Below are 20,449 nucleotides of genomic sequence, written 5' to 3' on the forward strand. Positions count from 1 at the left end.
GCTTTTTTATTGCATCTATACATCTGGAGCTCTACTGGTGTCCTATTAGCTGTGTGGTAGCGTTGAGAATTTGTTTGGGTGCATATTTTCTCTGAAGCTGCCGTATATTAATTCAGAACCAACAGTCTTCTCAAAACCTTTTCTGGAGCTCTTCAAGGTCATAATACATTCAGACACAATATGGGGAAGCTATCGCTTAAGGGTGACATGCGTGTCACTGCCTGATGGGGAATCGTTTTTTCCAGAGTTTTCACATTTACATAATCGCCTCCCAGGGTAGAATTCGATGGCGGCCCCCTCATCAGGGTGACCAGGACACGAGCTGTGCTTTAATGCCTTCTCACGTTCACGGTGTCCAAGCTTGTTCACACACACTCCCTGAGAGTCCCGTACTCCGGACCCACCACCCCCGGCGTCGTCATCACCTTGCGCTTATTTCCTCGCGCAGCCCTCGGCCCTTCCGTGACCCGTTCTGAGGTCGTGGTGAGCGTTCGCTCGCGTTGCCAAGCTGAGCCCCGAGCTCGCGGACCCCCGGGCTCGGTGAACCCCACACCTCTGGTTCTTCTCTACGCGTCAGTCGCTCTCGGACAGCAGCGGCGGAAGACCCTCGATTTGGTCGTCCCCATTCGGCCTGAGCCGCTCCCCCTCCTCCTTCACCTTGCTGGCTGCCCGGCGTGGCTGCAGTCGAGGCAGCTGCTGTGCAGGATCCTCCCTCTGCACCTGAGTCGTTCCCCGTCTCTTCAGGAGCCTCCCTTTCTTGTAGACACCACACATGGGGTCCGGTCCCGATCGTCTGAGACTCCTCTCCTGAAGCCTCCCGCACCTTGATGTAACACTCATCCAGAGCCTGCTCCCGCTCCTCGGTGGCTCACTCATATCGGGTTTCTTACACTCAGTACATCACATGATCTTAACTCCTCAGCCTCGTGCCTCAGACTTCTCGGTCTCTTTCACTTCACATACAGCTTCTGGTGCACCTTCCCCTGTGCCCAGTCGTCGCTGTCTCCTGTTACACTCGTTGGTGGCTCTCTCACTCTTCCATCACCGCCATGTGCCTCCAACACAGGAGCTGTAATTCCCTCTCACGCCCTCCATAAGGCAGCGCTGCACCCTTAGAGTCCGACCAGACCCTTCCCATCACTCTGTCCTCTGCGTGTAAAGTCAGGGCCCCTCTATTACATTCTTGCTCTTTGGTCTTTACATGCTAACACATATTTAACTCGCGTTAAACTCATTCATTCAGCACTCTAGAACAGATTGCCTTTTTAAATAAAAAAATTCCTTCTAGGGACACTTGCTGTTACTCTCTCCCCTTATCAGTGAGATCTTCCACATTCTCGCAAACCAGTTCCCCTGTGGCCTTCTTGTTCTTGAACCATTTCCCTTTCAGGGGTTACAACACAAACATTACATTCGACTAGAAACTACCACAAACACTACAGAACAAATACCATATCCCGTCCAGGATGGTTGCAGTAAATCGACTCCCACTGCCGTGCAGCAGCACGATTCAGGCTAACACGAAGAATCACAGTCACGCGCACCAGCACTCTGTACTGCAGTGCATGTGATTCAGGAGACATGCGGCCTTCTGCCTTCTCAGCACTGTAGTTAGACCAGGACTGGTATAAGCCTGTCTTGTTCTGCTCTCAGGGGAGTACACAGTCCGTACTTATAGGACCGCCCACTGCTGTGGCTCATTAGGTCGCATACTTCCTGTAGTTGTGGTCACTTGGCAACGTGCGGATTTTCAGGCATTTCCATGCCTCTCCTTGGCATTCCCACTCCTTATGGCACTACAATCCCTTCTCTTGGGAAGCAATGTAGTATAGACCAGTAATACCCCTTAGTAATGACGTCCACAGCTGTACCTCATTCAGACACTAATCCCTTCCAGCTGTATTCCTCAGCATTCCTGCCTTGACAGGCGTTACAGATGTGGATGTCATTACTCAGTGTCGTATCTGTCTATACTACACTGCTTCTGAGGGGAAGGGAATGTTGTGCCATGAGGAGTGGGAATGCTGAGGAGGGGAGCTTCTCTACGGACTACCTTGGGTGAGAGCCATTGTCTAGTGAGAAGATTACACCCGAGGTCTCACACAACACATGCACGTACACACAGTCTGCTACCTGTGATAGTTTGTGCTTCAGTATAATTCCACTCCGAGGTTACCCGCAGACACCAACAAACTACTGGGGGTTGTAACACTTTCATCTGCCCTGCATAGAGTGGTGTTACGTTCCTGCACACAATACACACAATACTTCTGGGAGAAGTAATTTTCTCTCATACCCTCCCTCTGGCCCTATTCTCTTTCGCCTAACACACTGACGGTGTTCTCCCACTGTCTTTCACGTCTCACAAATATTTAACACCAAACACAAATGACTGTCTTTCCTCAGCAACAGTTTTATATCGGTTCTTGCTCTACCCCAGTCGTACTCTTTCACTTAACTCACAGCTCTTGCCGAGTCTCCCTGGTGTCTTGAAATTCTCGGGCAAATCTCGCTCAAACAGGTCTCACCGTCCCACCAAGGTCTCTTTAAACTGTTACACCTAACAGCTCTCTCTGTTCTTATAATGTCTTCCGCAAATCGACAGTTCTCAAGGTCTCGCATAATCTAAATGACACCAGCAGCCATATCACCCTGCAACTCACAACAGGCAGCCCCACTGAAGCTCAGCAGGTGTGAGCCTGGTCAGTACCTGGATGGGAGACCTCCTGGGAAAAACTAAGGTTGCTGCTGGAAGAGGTGTTAGTGGGGCCAGCGGGGGGCGCTCACCCTGCGGTCCATGTGGGTCCTAATGCCCCAGTATAGTAACGGGGACACTATACTGTAAACAGGCGCCGTCCTTCGGATGAGATGTAAAACCGAGGTCCTGACTCTGTGGTCATTAAAAATCCCAGGGCGTTTCTCGAAAAGAGTAGGGGTGTAACCCTGGTGTCCTGGCCCAATTTCCCATTGGCCCTTACCAATCATGGCCTCCTAATAACCCCAATCTATGAAATGGCTTCATTACCCTGCTCTCCTCCCCACTAATAGCTGATGTGTGGTGAGTGTTCTGGCGCACTATGGCTGCCGTCTCATCATCCAGGTGGGGCTGCACATGGGTGGTGGTGGAGGGGAGTCCCCATTACCTGTAAAGCGCTTTGAGTGGAGTGGAGTGCTTTGAGTGGAGTGTCCAGAAAAGCGATATATAAGTGTAAGCAGTTATTATTATTAATAATAATAATAATATTAAATGAGCGTCTCTTTATTCAAAACAATTTCTACCTGGCACTGCCCGTGACGTGTCCTCCATCATGCGGCTGTGGTCGCTTAGCAATGCACTCTTCTCCAGAGAGAAGACCCAGCCCTTGAGATTTCTGTGCCTCGTGCCAGTACAGTGTGGCATGGTGCAGAAAGAGGATGGTGTTTCATCACTCTTCATTTGAGCTCCAGCATCTGCCCCCCATGAGCTTCACAAACGGCTCTCTCTTTGGGTTGGATTGATACTTATTCTGTACCACTGAGGAACAAAACCTTTTAGGGGGGATTGTGACCTAGAGACATTCAGTCATAACGTCCCCTCAGAGAACAGCTTCTCTCCCTTAACTCCTCTTCCAAGCATAGACACCCAACATCTGAACCTCAGCCTCCCCCTGTACTGAGCAGAATAACTATTGCAACGCAGCATCAGCAGGATAAAACTAACCTGTCTCTCGCCGGTGTAAACCCCTATTACAAAGTTAATTGTCCACCACCTGGGGAATTCTTCTGGGAGAGCTAACATATCTCCTAGTCACTTGAAATGTGCAGCTTATTTGATCTCTGTGGAATTTGTTTTAAAAATAAAAGTGCTGTGTCACCTTTAAACATTGTGTTTCTCTGGCTCTCTGCCTGCTTAGTTTCTGAATTTAACCATTTTTTGTTCTACATGTCTTAGCGGGAATACTGTATTCATGGAATGCACTATGGCAGTGGTTCTCAAACTTTTTGGACCAAGTAATCCAACCAAAGCATCCAAGTACCACCTACAAGTCACCATTTCATAGGAACCCCAGAAATTATCAATGACCAACATGAGCGCGCGTGCACACACACTCACACATACATAATAAATATTATAATAATAAACTTTGTTTGATATATTAAAATGTGGCTTCTCAAAGTGTTTTACAGGAAAAAAAAACAACACATTAAAATAAAAAAGCACCATTTCAGTGAGAGGGGTGAGCCTGTTTAGTCGAGCAAAGCAGATGTGAATTAATTTTTCGAGCCTTGATACAATTCACAACAGTCTAACAGATTTTAAATCGTCAGGCATTTTCTTGACGGCAAAGGTCTCGCGGTGGATGTTGCAATGAAACCATTAATTTCTGGAGCAACCTCTCTAATTCGTGCAACTACACCCCTGTGTCGGCTTGTCATTGCTCTAGCACCGTCTGTACAAACTCCGACACATTTTATCCAGTCGTTCTCGCACTTCGTATCCAGTGCCATTCTCTCCGATAAATTCATTCAGAAGCTGAAATACGTGCTCTCCTGTAGTTCCTGTTGGTAGCGGCTTACAGAACAGAAGTCCTCACGGGACGTACTCTCAAACTCGTATCTAACGTAAACGAGCAAATTGGCCAAATCGACTACAGACTCATCTAATTGCAGTGAAAAACATCTGCTCATCTTAACGCGCGCTGTCAGCGTACTTTTGATATAATCCTTCATTTCAATAATTCTATGAATGACTGTGTCTTTCGGGGGGGGCAGCAGGTCGAGCTGTTCAGCAGCTTTTTCTCCACACATAATATTGTGGGGCTTACCTGCTTTAGCAATCCGCAATTATTTCAGTGTTTATTTTAAGTATTTATTTCATGCGCATGGGAGAGAAACACAGAGACGCTCGGTGTATTTTTCTCATATTAACTTAGAACAGTTCTTAAATATTTTTCTGTTATTTTTCACGCTTTCCTGTGCTCACAAGATTACCAGCGTTCGTAGCACGCATTTCTATGCATTCCTGTGTTTGCAACGTTGGCATTGTTCCAAAATCACGCATATTCTCCTTTCTCGCTATTTGCTGGAGATACAGTACTTTTTTTAAATACAATTGGTCACTTGCGTCCGTAGCACGCATTCCTATAGAGTGGTATAGAATTACAGAGTATCTCTTGTGTCCACTGAAGTATTAGCGCGCACTGTATCGTAGTACGTAGGCTGCGTATTCGACACGTATAAAAATACAAAATATGAAAACCCGTCCCGATTTTTTCAGCGCACACAACACAGTTCCAGGGTCATTTGGCGTACCACCTGGCGGCACGCCACGTACCACAGTTTGAGAACCACTGCACTATGGGATCAGTTTTTCAATGCAGAAGTGTTTGTGAGATACAGCCTTCTTGCACTATTAGGAACTTTTTGGGAATAGATCAGTCTGGAGACATGAGCTATGAAAAGATTTCGCTCTAAGGTGAAAAAGGAGCTTGTTTTTTATGTTGTGTTTTTTTTTTCTTCCAATAACTGTAGAACTCATGACCTCAGTGCTGCTTTGGTGTTTCTCTCACAGTCTGAGTGGAGGTGTGCTTTTATCTCCCAGAGAAGAAAGCAGAGTCTAGTCTTACAGCCACGTTCAAAGGAGAGTAAACAGAGCAGACAATGAAACCTCAGAGACATTCAGAAAGGGGACATTCACACCAGTCATGAAACTCTCTCTGGGTTTCCTCTTTGTGAGCTTTATTGTCTCACATTTAAAGAACTGAGCCTTGTATTTAAGGAAGCAGAATCTATCTAGGCCAAGGGTTTTTTTTTTCTCATTTTTAACGAAGAGTAGTTTGTTTGTTTGTACTAATTTAACAGCTGTCAGTGGATATGTCTCTGGGCTCATAGCTGGAATGTTGCGGATTCGAATCCCATGTGGGGCCATGCTGTTGTTCCTGACCGCAATGTGCAGCACTCGGGCTGCTCTGTGTAAACGCAGTGTACAAGTGGGTACAAATGTGCTTTGCTTTGGGGAAAAAAGCATCAACCAAATAAAAAATCCCTGGCTGTTGCTTGTTCTATGTCCTGGTTGGTGCTGATGTTTTTTCTCTGCTTGTCGGACATCACGGTAATGATCTCTTGTGTGACCAAACTATCCAAAGCTGCCAGCTTGTCTGATTGTAACTCTTCTCCCTGTTCCTCCCGTGCCTCCCAGCAAGCATGTCCTCACTGAGGACGTGGTTTACCGCGAGGTGACGCAGGACGACAGGCTGCTGACCAGGCGGCTGCTGACGAAGACCAATCGCCTCCCGCGCTGGGCGGAGAGGGTCTTTCCCTCCAACCTTGGTCGCTCCGTCTACATCGTGGAGGACTCCATTGTGGACCCCAAGAACTGCACCCTGACCACCTTCACCTGGAACGTCAATCATGCCACACTGATGGTGAGCCCTGGCCGCATTCATGGACCTGCTGCCCTGAGTCCACACACAAGCCAGCAACTGCTGCCCTGGCATCACATCGATCCCTGGCAGTGATCACAGATCTGCTGCCCCAGGTCTACACAAAAGCCAGATACTGCTACATCAGCATCACATCAATCCCTGTCAGTGATCACTGATCTGCTGCCCCAAGTCTACACACAAACTAGCACCTGCAGCTCCAGCATCACATCAATCCCTGTCAGTGATCACTGATCTGCTGCCCCAAGTCTAAGCACAAACTAGCACCTGCAGCTCCAGCATCACATCAATCCCTGGCAGTGATCACTGATCTGCTGCCCCAAGTCTACACACAAACTAGCACCTGCAGCTCCAGCATCACATCAATCCCTGGCAGTGATCACTGATCTGCTGCCCCAAGTCTACACACAAACTAGCACCTGTAGCTCCAGCATCACATCAATCCCTGTCTGAATTCACAGATCTGCTGCCCCAGGTCTACACACAAGCCAGCTCCTGCTGCATTGGCATCACATCAATCCCTGTCTGAATCCATGGAACTGCTGCCTTGAGTCCATACAAGCCAGCTCCTGCTACACCAGCATCATATCAGTGCCTGTCCGCGATCACAGACCTGCTGCCCCAGGTCTACACACAAGCCAGCACCTGCTGCTCCACCATCACATCAATCCCTGTCTGAATTCACAGACCTGCTGCCTTGAGTCCATACAAGTCCATACAAGCCAGCTCCTGCTGCACCAGCATTACATCAGTCTGTTGGAACCCTGATTGAAGCAAGCTGGTATACAATTGAACTTTTTGGGGGTGGAGAGCTGGGGGAGGGTTTGTTGTTTTGTTTCCCTTTTCAAACACCAAACCAGGTTTAACATGCCATCAAATGCTTTACATGAATTACATGAATGTGTTTTGTGGCACACCCCTTATTTAGAAGTAATTCACAATGTTGTTTCTGTGTTGGCTGCTTTCTGTGTTAACTATTACAGCACAGGCTGTGGGTTGATGATCACTGGATGGTTTCTGGCAGCAGATCCACATGCTGCCTCCCACGCCAGTTTCCCATTGATCAAACATTGAGGATCATTGCTTTCACCAGTGCCAGCTGCCCAGTCTCGCCTCTGCTCTGCAGCGGTCTTGAAAACTTAAAAATCTGAACCCCAACAGAGGGTCATGCACCCCAAAGGTGAACGATACAGACAGGCAAGAGATGTCTGTGTCATCCTTGATTATACTTTTTAATGATGGTGTTATGGACGGGCAGGTTTGTTGAGTGGTTATTAGAATGACAGAGTAGAAAGTGCTTTATAATTCAATTCAATTCGAGATTTATTTTCCCGTAGGGTGAAATCATTAGACAGCACACTCCCAGCATAAACAGCAACAATGACAGACAAAATTTTACCAACCAAGAAGTCAGTGCAACAGCGTTGCAGCAAGACAAAGGAGAAAAAAGTTACGATAGTTTGACAGAGATATTGCAGTGTGGATAAAAGATTTCCTGTGTCTATTAGTATCACACTTGGGGACACAAAGGCGTCTCCCGGACAGGAGATAAGGGAACGCACAGTGGAGGAGGTGAGAGACACAATCCATAAAACACTTTTCTTTCTTTGCTACCCTCTGTTTGTAGAGGATATTTAAGGCAATTTGATTTGCCCCAATTAATCTTTTATTATACTGATCAATGCTGCTGATGTTATTATGGACTATTTGTCCAGTAACGACATTGAAAGACCACAGACATTGGGCAAAACACACTGACACAGCAGTAGCATTGTGCTCTTGGTCCCGAAGAAGGCTCCACAGCCGAAACATTGTGTTTTCTTTCTTCTCTTTTCAGCAGGGAATAAACCTTTACTTGTTCCTTTGCAGCCTACGCATGCTGACGCAGCTCCCCGCCTGAACTATTTCATGACTATTACAGATGCATCTGTGTGAGAGCGGAATGTGTCCGTGACACACGCACAAGCCAAGGGGGCGCCCAGAGCACCCTCGGCGCAGGCTGTAGTTGGGTGTCCTGCTACCGTTAAAGCTCAAGGCAAGAAGCAGAGAACGCTGTGCAAGCTCTCAGCCATTGGGAGCCTGGCGTGATGCACGCGTTCAGGGCCAGCGCCATGCGTAATCTCTCTCCGGCTCCCCTGTGTGTGCAGAGCTCCACCCGTTTCGCTTGTGAATGTTCCTGTGAGCCGCAGCCTGGCACTTACTGGCAGAGTCAGCTCCTCCCATCACTCTGCCGAGCTGAGCGAGTGAAGGCAGAGAGTGATTCATCTACGCTGTCTCCGACCGAGCTGCTGCAGGGACAGATATTGCTTCTGTGACCACCCAGTAATGCACTGTAAAAATAAAACTCTGTTCTGTATGAGGCAGACTTTTAAATTGGGTTCAGGACAGTACCAGAACCTAAACAAAGCCCTCATACATCATTCATATTTAAGTTCAATCGTTCAATCATGGCCTCCTAATAATCCCCCTCTATGAATTGGCTCATTACTCTGCTCTCCTCCCCACTGAGAGCTGATGTGTGGAGAGCGTTCTGGCGCACTATGGCTGCCGTCGCATCATCCAGTAGGTGGTGGTGGAGGGCATCCCCATTACCTGTAAAGCACTTTGAGTGGAGTGTCCAGAAAAGCGCTATATAAGTGTAAGCAATTATTATTATTATTTTATTCTTCTTATTATTATTATTAAGAAATGGCGCATCTGGGAACTCATCCCCTGTGAATCCAGGCTATCAGAGCCTCAATTAGTGCTGATTCTGGCAGTACTGCTTTATCTGGTACCCAGCCCCGCCACTAATTGAGGTATTGCGGTAGACAGCAATGTGTCCTGGGATGTTAAGAGCTCAGAATGAGCTGCTGCAGGCTTAATAGAGGAACAGAAGACCATTGTATCTAAGCAAACAAAGTAGCTTGTTTTGCTAAACCCCCCCCAGAAAAGTGGGAAACGTCTTGGTTTATCGCAGTGTGGAGAATTGTGTTGCATGAGTGGGCATTCCCCTGTTGTGCTGCAATTAACAGTTTGTTGCGCAGTAATCGGATTTCAGAGAACCTGCCTCATGCGCTGGCTGTGAGCAGCAGAAGTAGCATTGTGTTCGAGCTGGCTGACATCACGGGGCTTTTGTTTTCATCATTGTCTGTTTGTTCCCAGAGATTCGGTTCCAGACCTCATTCCCTGTCTGGGTTCCTGGAAATCAAGCATATTTGCAGGGTTTTTTTAAAGTCTCCTCCCTCTGCAACTTGAAATCACGTGCATTGTCATTCCAACTACAAATCTGTTTCTCTTAGCCTGACTGTGAGAAGTCAAGCAACCACCCAGAGCTGTGACAGAGTTCCTTTTACATATTTATTTCCATGTTAATTTGCCTGATGGGTCTATAGAGAGAATTGCAAACTTAAGAAAATCGAAAACCCAAGACCACAAACACTACTAATTACTTTAGGTACATTAGTATTTAAAAGAGACATTGAGACTGGAATTATTATACCCTCCAAACAAGATTTAGCCATTGAAGTAAAGACTGCAGTTTTTCTCTTGACCTTTTCCTCCCCTCTGACTAGCTCTGTATGTTCCAATAGCGCAGGTTTTGAAATTAACCTCTTCCTGCACGACTTCTGTTTTTTGGCGTGTGAACAGGAAGCCTCCTGTCACCGAGTCAGAGCCGAGCTGCGCGCTTCATCGTCGAGCCCCTAGAGAGAGCTGCCGCTCTGCAGGGGAAACGCAGGTCTTCCTGCGCCACAGCCCAGCCACTGTGTCACCCCTGCTGGTGTAGTTGACTGCTTCAGCCTCCTCTGTAGGAGTCAGAGAAGACTGAGCTAGTCTTTCATATATACATTATAGTTTATACTGTATATTATATGTGATATATTATATATTGAATAGTATTATATGTTTGTATTACATATTGCATTTCATATTATACAGTGTAAAATATATTATATATTGTGCATTTGCTTTCTGTAGGCTTCGCACAGCCAAATGTTCTTACAAAAGTCCTGGTGAATTCGTTGCTTGAGAATAGCTTCTTCAGTTCTGGCTTCATAAGCTGAAACTGGCTGACTTGGCTTTAAAGGGGAACTGCAACGCTATTTTTATATTTCTGGGTTAGAATGAATCAGCATGGATGAGGATTTCAAACGACAATAAAAGTAAAATGTACACAGGAACTTGTAAAACCTCCAATTTACATCACAAAATAGACACAATTTCCAGATATGCCCAGCACCATATTGTGTTATTCAGAAGGAGGCAACCAAACTTCCAGTGTGGTGAAGCAGCCCTGTTACATTGTAAACAAGCAGGCTTGTGAACACATCTCATTAAACCAGTAGCGGTATTGCTCCCGACTTTTTTGATGGTTTTGCAGACAAATACAACTTGCATTACCTCTGCATGCAGATTGTGTTGGAACATTTCTGCACTGAAATGTCTGCTGTACAACCTGCACTCAGTCGCTCGCACATCGCATGACATCAGTTGTTAAAGTTACTGGCGTTTCCTTGTGGTTTCTGTTGTTTCATTTAAACCAACAGAGATGGTCTCGTCACTTTGAAGCCCAGAACTACCTCACTTTGAACTCATCAGTCTGATGCACAGACGGCTCAGGGGTTCATCTTTTCCTTTTGTGGTCTGGTTACACCCATATGCACAGCAGGGTATAAAGTAAAAGGACTGCTGCTCGATCACATGAAACCCACAATGTGCAAGACGTAGAACAGTTTGTGCTGGCATAGACGCATCATGCAGGAACAGAACACAGACCCCCTGTTGGATACATGGTGGAATATTTCACAAAAGACACTCAGTACGATACTTAAAAGGAGTAATAAAAACAAAATTGGAGGGAGAGCAACGATTCTCAGAGCTCTTAGAATTCTGCTTTTTACTTTGCGAGTTTTTTTTGCTGTTTTCAGCTGTGATTTGTGGGGTAGGGTGGGCTTCTGAAAGTAATAATAATAATAATAATAATAATAATAATAAACTTTATTGTGTATAGTGCCTTTAAAGGTGTCTTCTCAAAGAGCTTTACAGAACAAGTAAAGCAAGTAAAAGTAAACAAAAAATGCTCCACCAGTGCCCTCCTTCGCTTTGATAATTTAGGCCTCTTGGGAAGGAGACCTGCAGCTGAACTGCAGTCAGCCAGCAGCCATATCACCCTGCAACTCACAGCTGACAGCCCACTGAAGCTCAGCAGGTGTGAGCCTGATCACTACCTGGATGGGAGACCTCCTGGGAAAAACTAAGGCTGCTGCTGGAAGCGGTGTTAGTGAGGCCAGCAGGGGGTGCTCACCCTACTGTCTATGTGGGTCATAAATTCAAGTCAAGTTCAAGTTTACGTTTATTTGTCATTCCAGCCATATACAACCATACAGTGGAACAAAATATCATTCCTCCTGGTCCACAGTGCAAATACAGACAGGACACTGACACAGATATTGTAGACAGGGTGCAGATAGTGCAAATTACAAGGCAAATACATAATACAACATACACAACACACTGGGGGGATTTTAACCCTGTTTCTGGAATTGGGGTGGGTGCAAGTAGATTCCAGGGTGTTGCGGATGCCCCAGTATAGTGACAGGGACACTATACTGTAAAAAGGCGCCGTCCTTCAGATGAGACATAAAACTGAGGTCTTGACTCTCCATGCTCATTAAAAAATCCTAGGGGGGTATTTCTCGAAAAGAAATGGTTTAACCCCGGCGTCCTGGCCAAATTTCTAGCTGGCCTTTACTAATCATGACCTCCTAATAACTCCCATCTATGAACAGGCTTCATCACCCTGTTCTGCTCCCCACTGATAGCTGCTGTGTGGTGAGTGTACTATGAGCGCAGTATGGGCTGCTGTCACATCATCCAGGTGGGGCTGCACACTGGTGGTGGTGGAGGGGAGTCCCCATGACCCTTTAAAGCACTTTGAGTGGGGTGTCAAGACAAGCACTAATATAAGTGTAAGCAATTATTTTTATTATTATTATTATTATGAACTGTAGTGCCTGACAAGGATCTACAGTAAGCCTCGCTGTTTCTTTAGTTTCTGATGGTTCTGTTTCTTAACCACACAGAGCAGCCAGGATCACTATATGACACTCTGTAAGCGTGCCAAGGTGGTTTTGAAAGAAAAAAGACTAGCCAAGCCTTCTAGCCAGTTTATGGTTATTAATCTCCCAAAAAGGTCACGTGGTGAAATCCGAACGCAGGGCAGGGACTCGTGAGGTTTGACGTGCTCCTGCCATGCCACTGCACTGCGCTTTCCGAGCTCTGTAGGCGCAGAATGTTTGCGTGTTGGCGAGTGTTGACGGGCTCCTGTTTGTGTGCGCTGTGCAGGTGGTGGAGGAGCGCTGCGTGTACAGGATGAACTGCGAGAGGCCGGCCTGCACGCAGCTCAGACGCGAGGCCTGGATCAGCTCGGCGGTGTTTGGTTTCTCCAGGGCCATCCAGGTACCTTCCACCACCACCAGCACGCTGGCTTTCTGGCCACTGTTCAGGAGCTTCATTCTGAATGTTCAAAAGCATTACGTTCCCATTAATGCTGAATATATGTGGGAGTCTCTTTACACAAAGGGTGGTGGGGGTGTGGAACAAGCTACGCCGCCACATTGTTGAAACTACTTTCAAAGAACAGCTGGATGAGATCCCTGGATCAGTTAACTACTAAATGGGCTAGATGGGTCTCTTCTCATTTGTTACCATTTCCCACTTACTAAGTCATATACACTATGCATTTTTCAGTTTTTGTGTTTATTGGCTTATTTCTTCCTGATTGGTTATCTTTCATTTATAGACATATTGCAGTGTTTTCTCCTCAGTGTCCTTAGGACTTAGAGGGGAGGGCTTGCAGTGCTATTCACAATGAAGATATATGTTCACTGCCTATTCTGATGATTTTCTTTATCCAGCCAAAGTGTAGATTCTTATGTGTGGTATTCATTACATTTGTGAATTCTGATTGAGCGAAATTTGCCAATAACAATAATTTGGGAGGGGAAGGCAGAGAAAAAAGGGGAACTTTAAAAGCTACTGAATTATATGCATTATATTAATATCTTAAAAATGGGAATTTGGGTGAAATGTTTATTCTTTTGCATTGTGAAAAATTAGAACTCGTGTAGATTGCTTTACAACATAAACGTAGGGTTTTTATCCTTGGCTGAGTCTCCTGTGTGACTGTTGGTGTGCCCGGGAGAGTGATTGTGCAGATGTATTTGGTGAGCTTTTCACACGGCCCTTGATCACCCTTCCTGTCTGCATTCCCAGGAGTTCGGTCTGGCCAGATTCAAGAGCAACCAGGTGAAAACCATGAAGGGTCTGGAATACGCACTGTCCAACTTGCACGGTATGTACACTTGGCCACCCCTACAGAGACTGAAGAGAGGCCTGCTTGCGTCATATTTTCCATCTCGCTAATTGTCTCCGTTTCTCTGAGCACATGGTAGTGGTGTAGCAAAGTCAAATCTGATCTTTTTCCCTTCACAGTACATTTTGTACAGTATTTGCGATAATGAAATTTAAAACAAATGGTTAGCACAGCATAGTATATTGCATCCATTTCATCATAACAGAACAAAAAATGGATTCAGCCTGGAGATTTCAACAGACCATAGGTATCGGGAACGTAAATTACAGAGCGTAAGTTTTTTGTGTTTTTATCTCTGTGAAAATAACTGCACTAAGTCTGTGCCTCATTAAGCTCACTGAGCTCCTTGTGTCATCATCTGAGATGCTTTGCCAAGTCACTGCCAAAGCCCCTTCGTGTTCTTGCCTGTTCCGGCTTTAATTTTTCCCAGCATGAGAAATCTGTCCTGTAAATTGACCCGGCCAGTCCAAGACGATTCACCTCTTCCTCCTGATGAGCCCCTCGGTGGCCTTGGCCTTGTGCTTTAGGGCCCTGTCTTGCTGCATGGTGAAGTGCAACACGATGAGTATGGAAGCAGTTCATTTTACACAAGCAGATGAAATGTTCCTGTAAACGTCAGAATTCATTCTGCTGCTGCCAGCGTTAGTCACTTCATTGCTACACACGAGTGAGGCAGTTCCACAGTTCCACAGTTCCAGTGACAGGCATGCATGCCCCGGCCATGACACCACCTCCACCAGGCTACAGAGGAACAAAGGTGGGCCAGGAGAGTTTCGGAACAAAGATTTGTGGCCAAATAACACCAAGGTTAACCCTTACGAAAGAGATGGAGAGGTGAAAGTGCTGAGAAAGAAGGGAGCTGTGCTAGCCCCAAAGAACAGCAGCTCATCTGTGAAGCCTGGCCTAGCCTGGTCATGACCACCTGTAGACCTGGCTCACTCGTCAGTCCTGACTTTCAAACTCTGAAAGTTAATGCGTCCCGATGTAATTTGTAATGTGGTTGATGGTATGTTTGACATTACCCAAAAAGAAAATGTCCATCATGTTGCTTTTATCATTGCTGTTAATCTCACAATCACAAATGTCAATTGTGTTTGAATGTAAAGCAAAAGAACAGTTTTGACCGTGCTGTGCCAAAACTTTTGGATGGCTCTGCCTGTATTGCAGCTGTACACATACAGTACCAGTCAAAAGTTTGAGTGCACCTGCTTGAAACCACGTTTTTCGTGATTATCTCTGCTTTCAACTGTATAAACTTGTCTATAAACACTTAATATTTAATTACATGATATGTGTACTTATAATCTTAAGTGGACTGAATTGAAGCTGTTGATTTTTCATTTTCAATAAAATGAACATTTCAGTCTGAAGCCCAGGTTAGTTAAAAGTCAGAAATGTGTATAACATGCTGTTAGAACACTAAACAAAGTTTAAAATGGTCTTTGTTAGATATTCTCACAGTTAACTAGCATGTTACCCCATTTACCTTCTGTCACCAATTATTGGTAAACAGGTGAGGGTCTACTATTACTATAAACATAGGGGGCATGGGCAAAAGTCTGTAATTCCTCAATGAACATGGCAAAATTTGCTCAGCAAGCAAGAAAAAAAGACAGTCTATAATTACTTTAAGTACAAATTTGTACTAGAAGTACAGATGTTTCAACATCAACTGTTCAGAGGAGGTTGCGTGAAGCTGGCCTCAAAGGTCCTGTTTCTGTGTTTTTGGCCCTGGCAGGTCTCTTTCTCTTATTCTGCACTCCTAACAATGGGTTCTTTGCAGCAATTCTTCCTGGTAGGCCAGCTTCACGCTTCCTCCTCTGAACAGTTGATGTTGAAACATCTGTACTTCTAGTTGCACTGAGCTCAGCTTGTATTTCAGGTGCAGTTAGTCGCCGGTTTCTCAGACTTGTGACTCTAATGAACCTATTCTCACCTTTGGCCTGCCTGGCCTTTTTCGGTCCTCATGAGCGCCAGTTTCTTCGCATCGTTTGATAGTCTTGGCCACAACAAGGAAGAACCTGGTTTCACGCAGGTGCGCTCAAACCTTTAACTGGTACTGTACATGACCGACCAGAGCTGTTCCCAGTTTCAGGATTTTTAAAAAAGTGTAAGCCAGCACGCGTACACTTTGCTTCTTGAGTTTGTCACATGAATAAGGCAGACCCAGCGAAACGTACGTCACAAGTGCTTCTGCACTGTTTAAAATGAAAGCATGTTATGTTTGCATTTGCCTGCCATATATTTTTATGAAGATATATTGTCATGTCTCCGCCTCTCACATGCTGTTTTTGCTCAGCCATCTCTATGGTATTTGTACAGTAGGTGGGGGGAGGCTTCCCTTGTACATGTACAAACCCTGGCTCTGCTTCACAGCCTGTCAGGCACAGGGATGGGTAGAGTTGCTGCCAAGTGGGAAACTCATTAATTCCCCTTCCTTCCTGCTGAGTCTAGCAGTGCTTCTGATTTCAGGGGTCATGTGATTGCACTGTGAGTGTAGCACACTGCACATCTTGCTCTTTAATGCTTAATTAAGCTCTTGCATAACTAATTAGGCTAAGAGTGAAGCTTAGCAGATGACCTGTGTTATTCTCAGCGATTCCTTCCTCACAGCACATACTGTATGTTCCTGCCTCTCTCTGTGTGTTGAAAGCTGAGCTCTACAAACCAGGGACAGGGTGGATCGAACCAAGCTGTAGTAGGGCTGTTTTTCCTTCAACATGGTCATTCATTCACTTTTATAGAAAAGGTACAAAGTCTCTTGGCATTCCTGAGCTCTGTACATGTGGTTTTAACATTACCATCGTCATAAAGTGCTTTGAGAAGCCACTTTTGAAGGTGCTATATAAAATAAAGTTTATTATTATTAATAATATTAATTGCCGGCTCTCCTTATTTTGAACTTGAACTTGAACTTTATTGCCATATGTTACCGGTACTGGTACAATGGAATTCTTACTTACAGAAAGTCTCTCGATTGTAAAACAAGTGTAAAAAACAAAACAAAGTGCAAACAGTGCATCAAGACAATATACACACAAACAATAGACAATGTACAAGTAAACATGTAAACAGTTTGGATGTAAACAATACAGACGTGTAAACAATGACTGGAGATGTGCCATAAATCATAAGAAATCATAATGAGGTAGATGGTGATGGTGTAGGTGTGGTCCGAGGGGGATGGCTAAATGTGTTCGCCAGTCTCACTGCTAGAAGCTATTGAGGAATCTGGTGGTAAGTGTCCGTATGCTCTTATATCTCTTGCCTGAGGGTGGTGACTGTCCTCTGTGATGGCCAGAATTCTACCACGGCAGCGGTCCTCATAGAGCTGTTTAATCTCGGTGAGACCGCAGCCGATGATCTTCTGGGCCATATTGACCATTCTCTGCAGTGCCTTTCTTTCTCGCGAAGAGGTGTTGCCATACCACACGGTGATCCCGTTGGTGAGGATGCTCTCGATGGTGCAGCGGTAGAAGTTCACCAATACATGTATTACAGACGTGCAAACAATGACTGGAAATGTGCAGTAAATAAGAAATCATAATGAGGTAGATGGTGATGGCTTGTGTCTCATGGAGAGCAAGCTGGGGTAGGCAAAAAGACAACTTCCTAATACAAGAAATTGTATAGGGCCAATAAAGTGATCTTATCTACGATCTTATCTTACTGGCAAAGTCGAGCCAGAAGTAACACAGGCATTTCAGAAAGCTTCAGCTGACGATAAGAGTCTGGCCGTGTTTTGACTATGCTGAGTTACATGGATACACTGAAATTGAGTTTTTGTTTTGTATTCAAGCCTTCTGGATGCCTTTCGTGGTGCATCTGCATGGTCACATGCTTGCCAGATACCCCCACGTTTATATAGAAGCTGCCGATGGTGGTTATACTGGTAGTTATCCAGCAGAGTTATCCAGCTGGGCTTTCTAATCCCTCCTTGTGCATGTTGCGCTGTGTGACTCAAAGCAGTTTTTATTTCCACTTAAAAATTTTAAATAAGGAAGTTTGTTCAGGTGATAGTTGCTTTTCTAGGGGAGTCTGAAGGCATGATAAGAAATCAAATGTTTTCTAATGACCTGAGTAGTTGGGTTACTTGATGTAAACTTGATGTGTACTTGGTGGAATAGAGAAAAGTCTAGTGTTTTATGCCATTTGTGTTGCAGACTCTAAAAGGCATTTAGTGTGGTGTGGTAGCTTTGAATGTCTGTTATCTAGCAGTATGAACAGCACTGGGGTCCAGAAGGAGGGTCCCCCTTTTGCTCAGCAGTAGTGTGAGCAAAGGACATTGCTGCTTCATGCAGTTTGCATCAAACATGGCACCTGTAGTAAGAATTCCTCAGATTTATATAGCGGCTTTCATCCTAAAGATCTGTGAGCTCTTTATGTAGAGGAGAGGAGCTACTTCATCTTCCACTGATGAACAGCAGATCAGGGGACTAGAAGAGAAATGCTTCTTTCCCAGTTGAATTAAGGGAGTATGTTAGGAAGGCCAGGACACTGGGTTAATGCTTTTACTTTTGTGAAAAGTGCCATGAGATCTTTTAATGTATTTCTCGAGTCACTAAAGGTGCTGGGCCACTGTGTTGTGATTTGCGATCCTTAAAGTTGTATGCAGAGAATTTAGTGTAATATTCCAAATACGTTCTGACCGGGTTCTTTAGCTTAGTGCTGTTGTTGTTCCCACTCTGTTTGTTGGGGTTTAAAAGGAGACTCGTTCTCGCGCTCTCTACTGCACTGATTCCCAGGCTGGGTCCATGGGGAACGTAGTCTGTTCTTTCCAGCTGAGCTCTAGATCTCCAGTGCTAACAGATGCCTGAATTGACCTGCTGGTTTGTTTAGAATGTGACGTCATTCATTTCTTCGGTCAGTCCTGAGTGTCAAAAAATAACAACCTTGGCACGATGAACCCTCCCTCTCCCTGACTCTCGCCAGATGACTGATTTAGGATGAACAGACACAGGGAGGAGTGACACGGTTTCAATGTGTCAAAACTCAGTGAGCACTGTTTTCCTCCTGCAGATCAGTTGGTTCCACTTCAGGCAGCACACCAGAAAGAGGACAGCTCTGAAATTCAGAAGCTGGTACATGGTGTAATATCACTGCCCGTACTTGGATGAGAAGGGTGTCCAAGACAGTCCAGAGAACCCAAGTGCAGACGAAGCTGGCAGGGGGTCCAAAGACAGTTTGAAGGAAAAACCAGAAGCGTAGTGCAAGTGCTAGCTACGTTTGGAGCCAGGTAAACATGGAAAGAAAACACCAGGGAAATCCACAAGCAAAGTTAAAGCGAGCTAAGCCAAGCCAAGTGTCCGATCAAAGCGAAGCATAGTCAGAAAGCAAGAAGCAGAGTTGATTAGAGGAGGTTATGGCTGTACAGTATGGACACATACCTACACAGTACGGCACACAACGCCACACAATGTGGACAGTATACTACAAACCGGAACACAATAAAAAGTGATTATTGTCACTGTCATTAAAAGCCAGAACAGTAAACAGGTGATAGAGAACAATAGTCGTCTGTGCTTTCTGACCAAATTCAAATGGGAACTAATCAAGCCAAGACCTGAGAACAAACTCTAAGCTTGATCGCCTGAGCGACATGACGTGACACAGGGCAGATGTAAATCACAAATCCCATCTGCCCTTTTAAAGAGCCGGAAGCACATTTACAAATGTGCCCCAAGCGGAGAAGTGAATCAGCCTGTGATTAAGAACTCGGCTGGCACAGAAAACCGAAGAGAGAGTAGTCTTCCACAACCAGGGCTGGTCGCCCCTGCCCTACAGAACATGTTTCTGTACAAACTCAGTGAAATATTAAAGCTGGATCTTAAACTGAGAGCTGTGATTTGCATTGGAATGTTTGTCTTTTTGTTCCTAGTTCTGTTTCCCCTTTACTTCATTCAGTATGGAGACCGTTGTCCGCCAGACATGCAAAATGACTTTTGAAGTTCCTTATTTGTTTTGGTCTTTAATCAGAAATAATGTTGCGGACGGGTTATGGAGATGCCTTGGTGCTGATCAGGCGTGGAGAAACGTCGCCCCCCTCCTGTTGCTGGAGCTCGCCGCGCTGCCGGACGGAGCTCAGGCCGGGTCTGGGAGGTGCTTGGGAAAGGAATGGCGCCTCTCAGGGGTGTGTCAGCAGCTCACAGGAGCTGGCGGGGAGAAGCAGAGATAATACACAACAACCTCTCCCATGGACGTCCGGAAAACAGCTGGGGCTGTCCCAAAATAGTTCAGATTGGTGCTCCGGTGTATTTTTAAAAGTTCTTATCTTTTTTGTAACCTAGTTAGCCATGATGGTATAAAATAAAAGCAAAATTCCTTGATATAGTTCAGCTTGCTTTAAAAGGTGCTGATATAAATTCCTGGGGGGTGGTTTCCAGATACTTAACATTTTGGCGTAAAACACTTTATTCCAGAAGATCCTCGGCCTATAATGTTAACATTCAGTAGGCTTGCGCAGTCTTAAACTACATGGACCTGTAGTAGGCTCTTTATGGCCTTGGGTTTGCAGTACCTACACGGTACCAGACCTGCTCTAGTGCTGCCAGGGACTTTGTAGGCAGAATCAGCTTAGCTTCCTGTGACCAAAAACAGGGCTTGGTTATCCCGGCTTGTGCAGCACCAGTCCAGCCTGAAGGTCGTTGGAGAAGGCCTAAATTAAGATTCCACT

General features: G+C 45.5%; 1 protein-coding gene across 1 annotated transcript in view; it reads left to right on the plus strand.

Moving 5' to 3' along the window:
* Nucleotides 1–20,449, plus strand: part of LOC102695971 (PRELI domain-containing protein 1, mitochondrial-like) — a 31,082-nt gene that overhangs the window by 6,314 nt on the left and 4,319 nt on the right. Inside the window, exons 3-5 of the mRNA XM_015343964.2 lie at nucleotides 6,179–6,404; nucleotides 12,747–12,860; nucleotides 13,677–13,755. Coding sequence (XP_015199450.1) covers nucleotides 6,179–6,404; nucleotides 12,747–12,860; nucleotides 13,677–13,755 — 419 coding nt within the window. The remainder of the gene's footprint in view (nucleotides 1–6,178; nucleotides 6,405–12,746; nucleotides 12,861–13,676; nucleotides 13,756–20,449) is intronic.

This window comes from Lepisosteus oculatus, chromosome 1 (assembly GCF_040954835.1).
Source record: "Lepisosteus oculatus isolate fLepOcu1 chromosome 1, fLepOcu1.hap2, whole genome shotgun sequence".
Classification (NCBI taxonomy): Eukaryota; Metazoa; Chordata; class Actinopteri; order Semionotiformes; family Lepisosteidae; genus Lepisosteus; species Lepisosteus oculatus.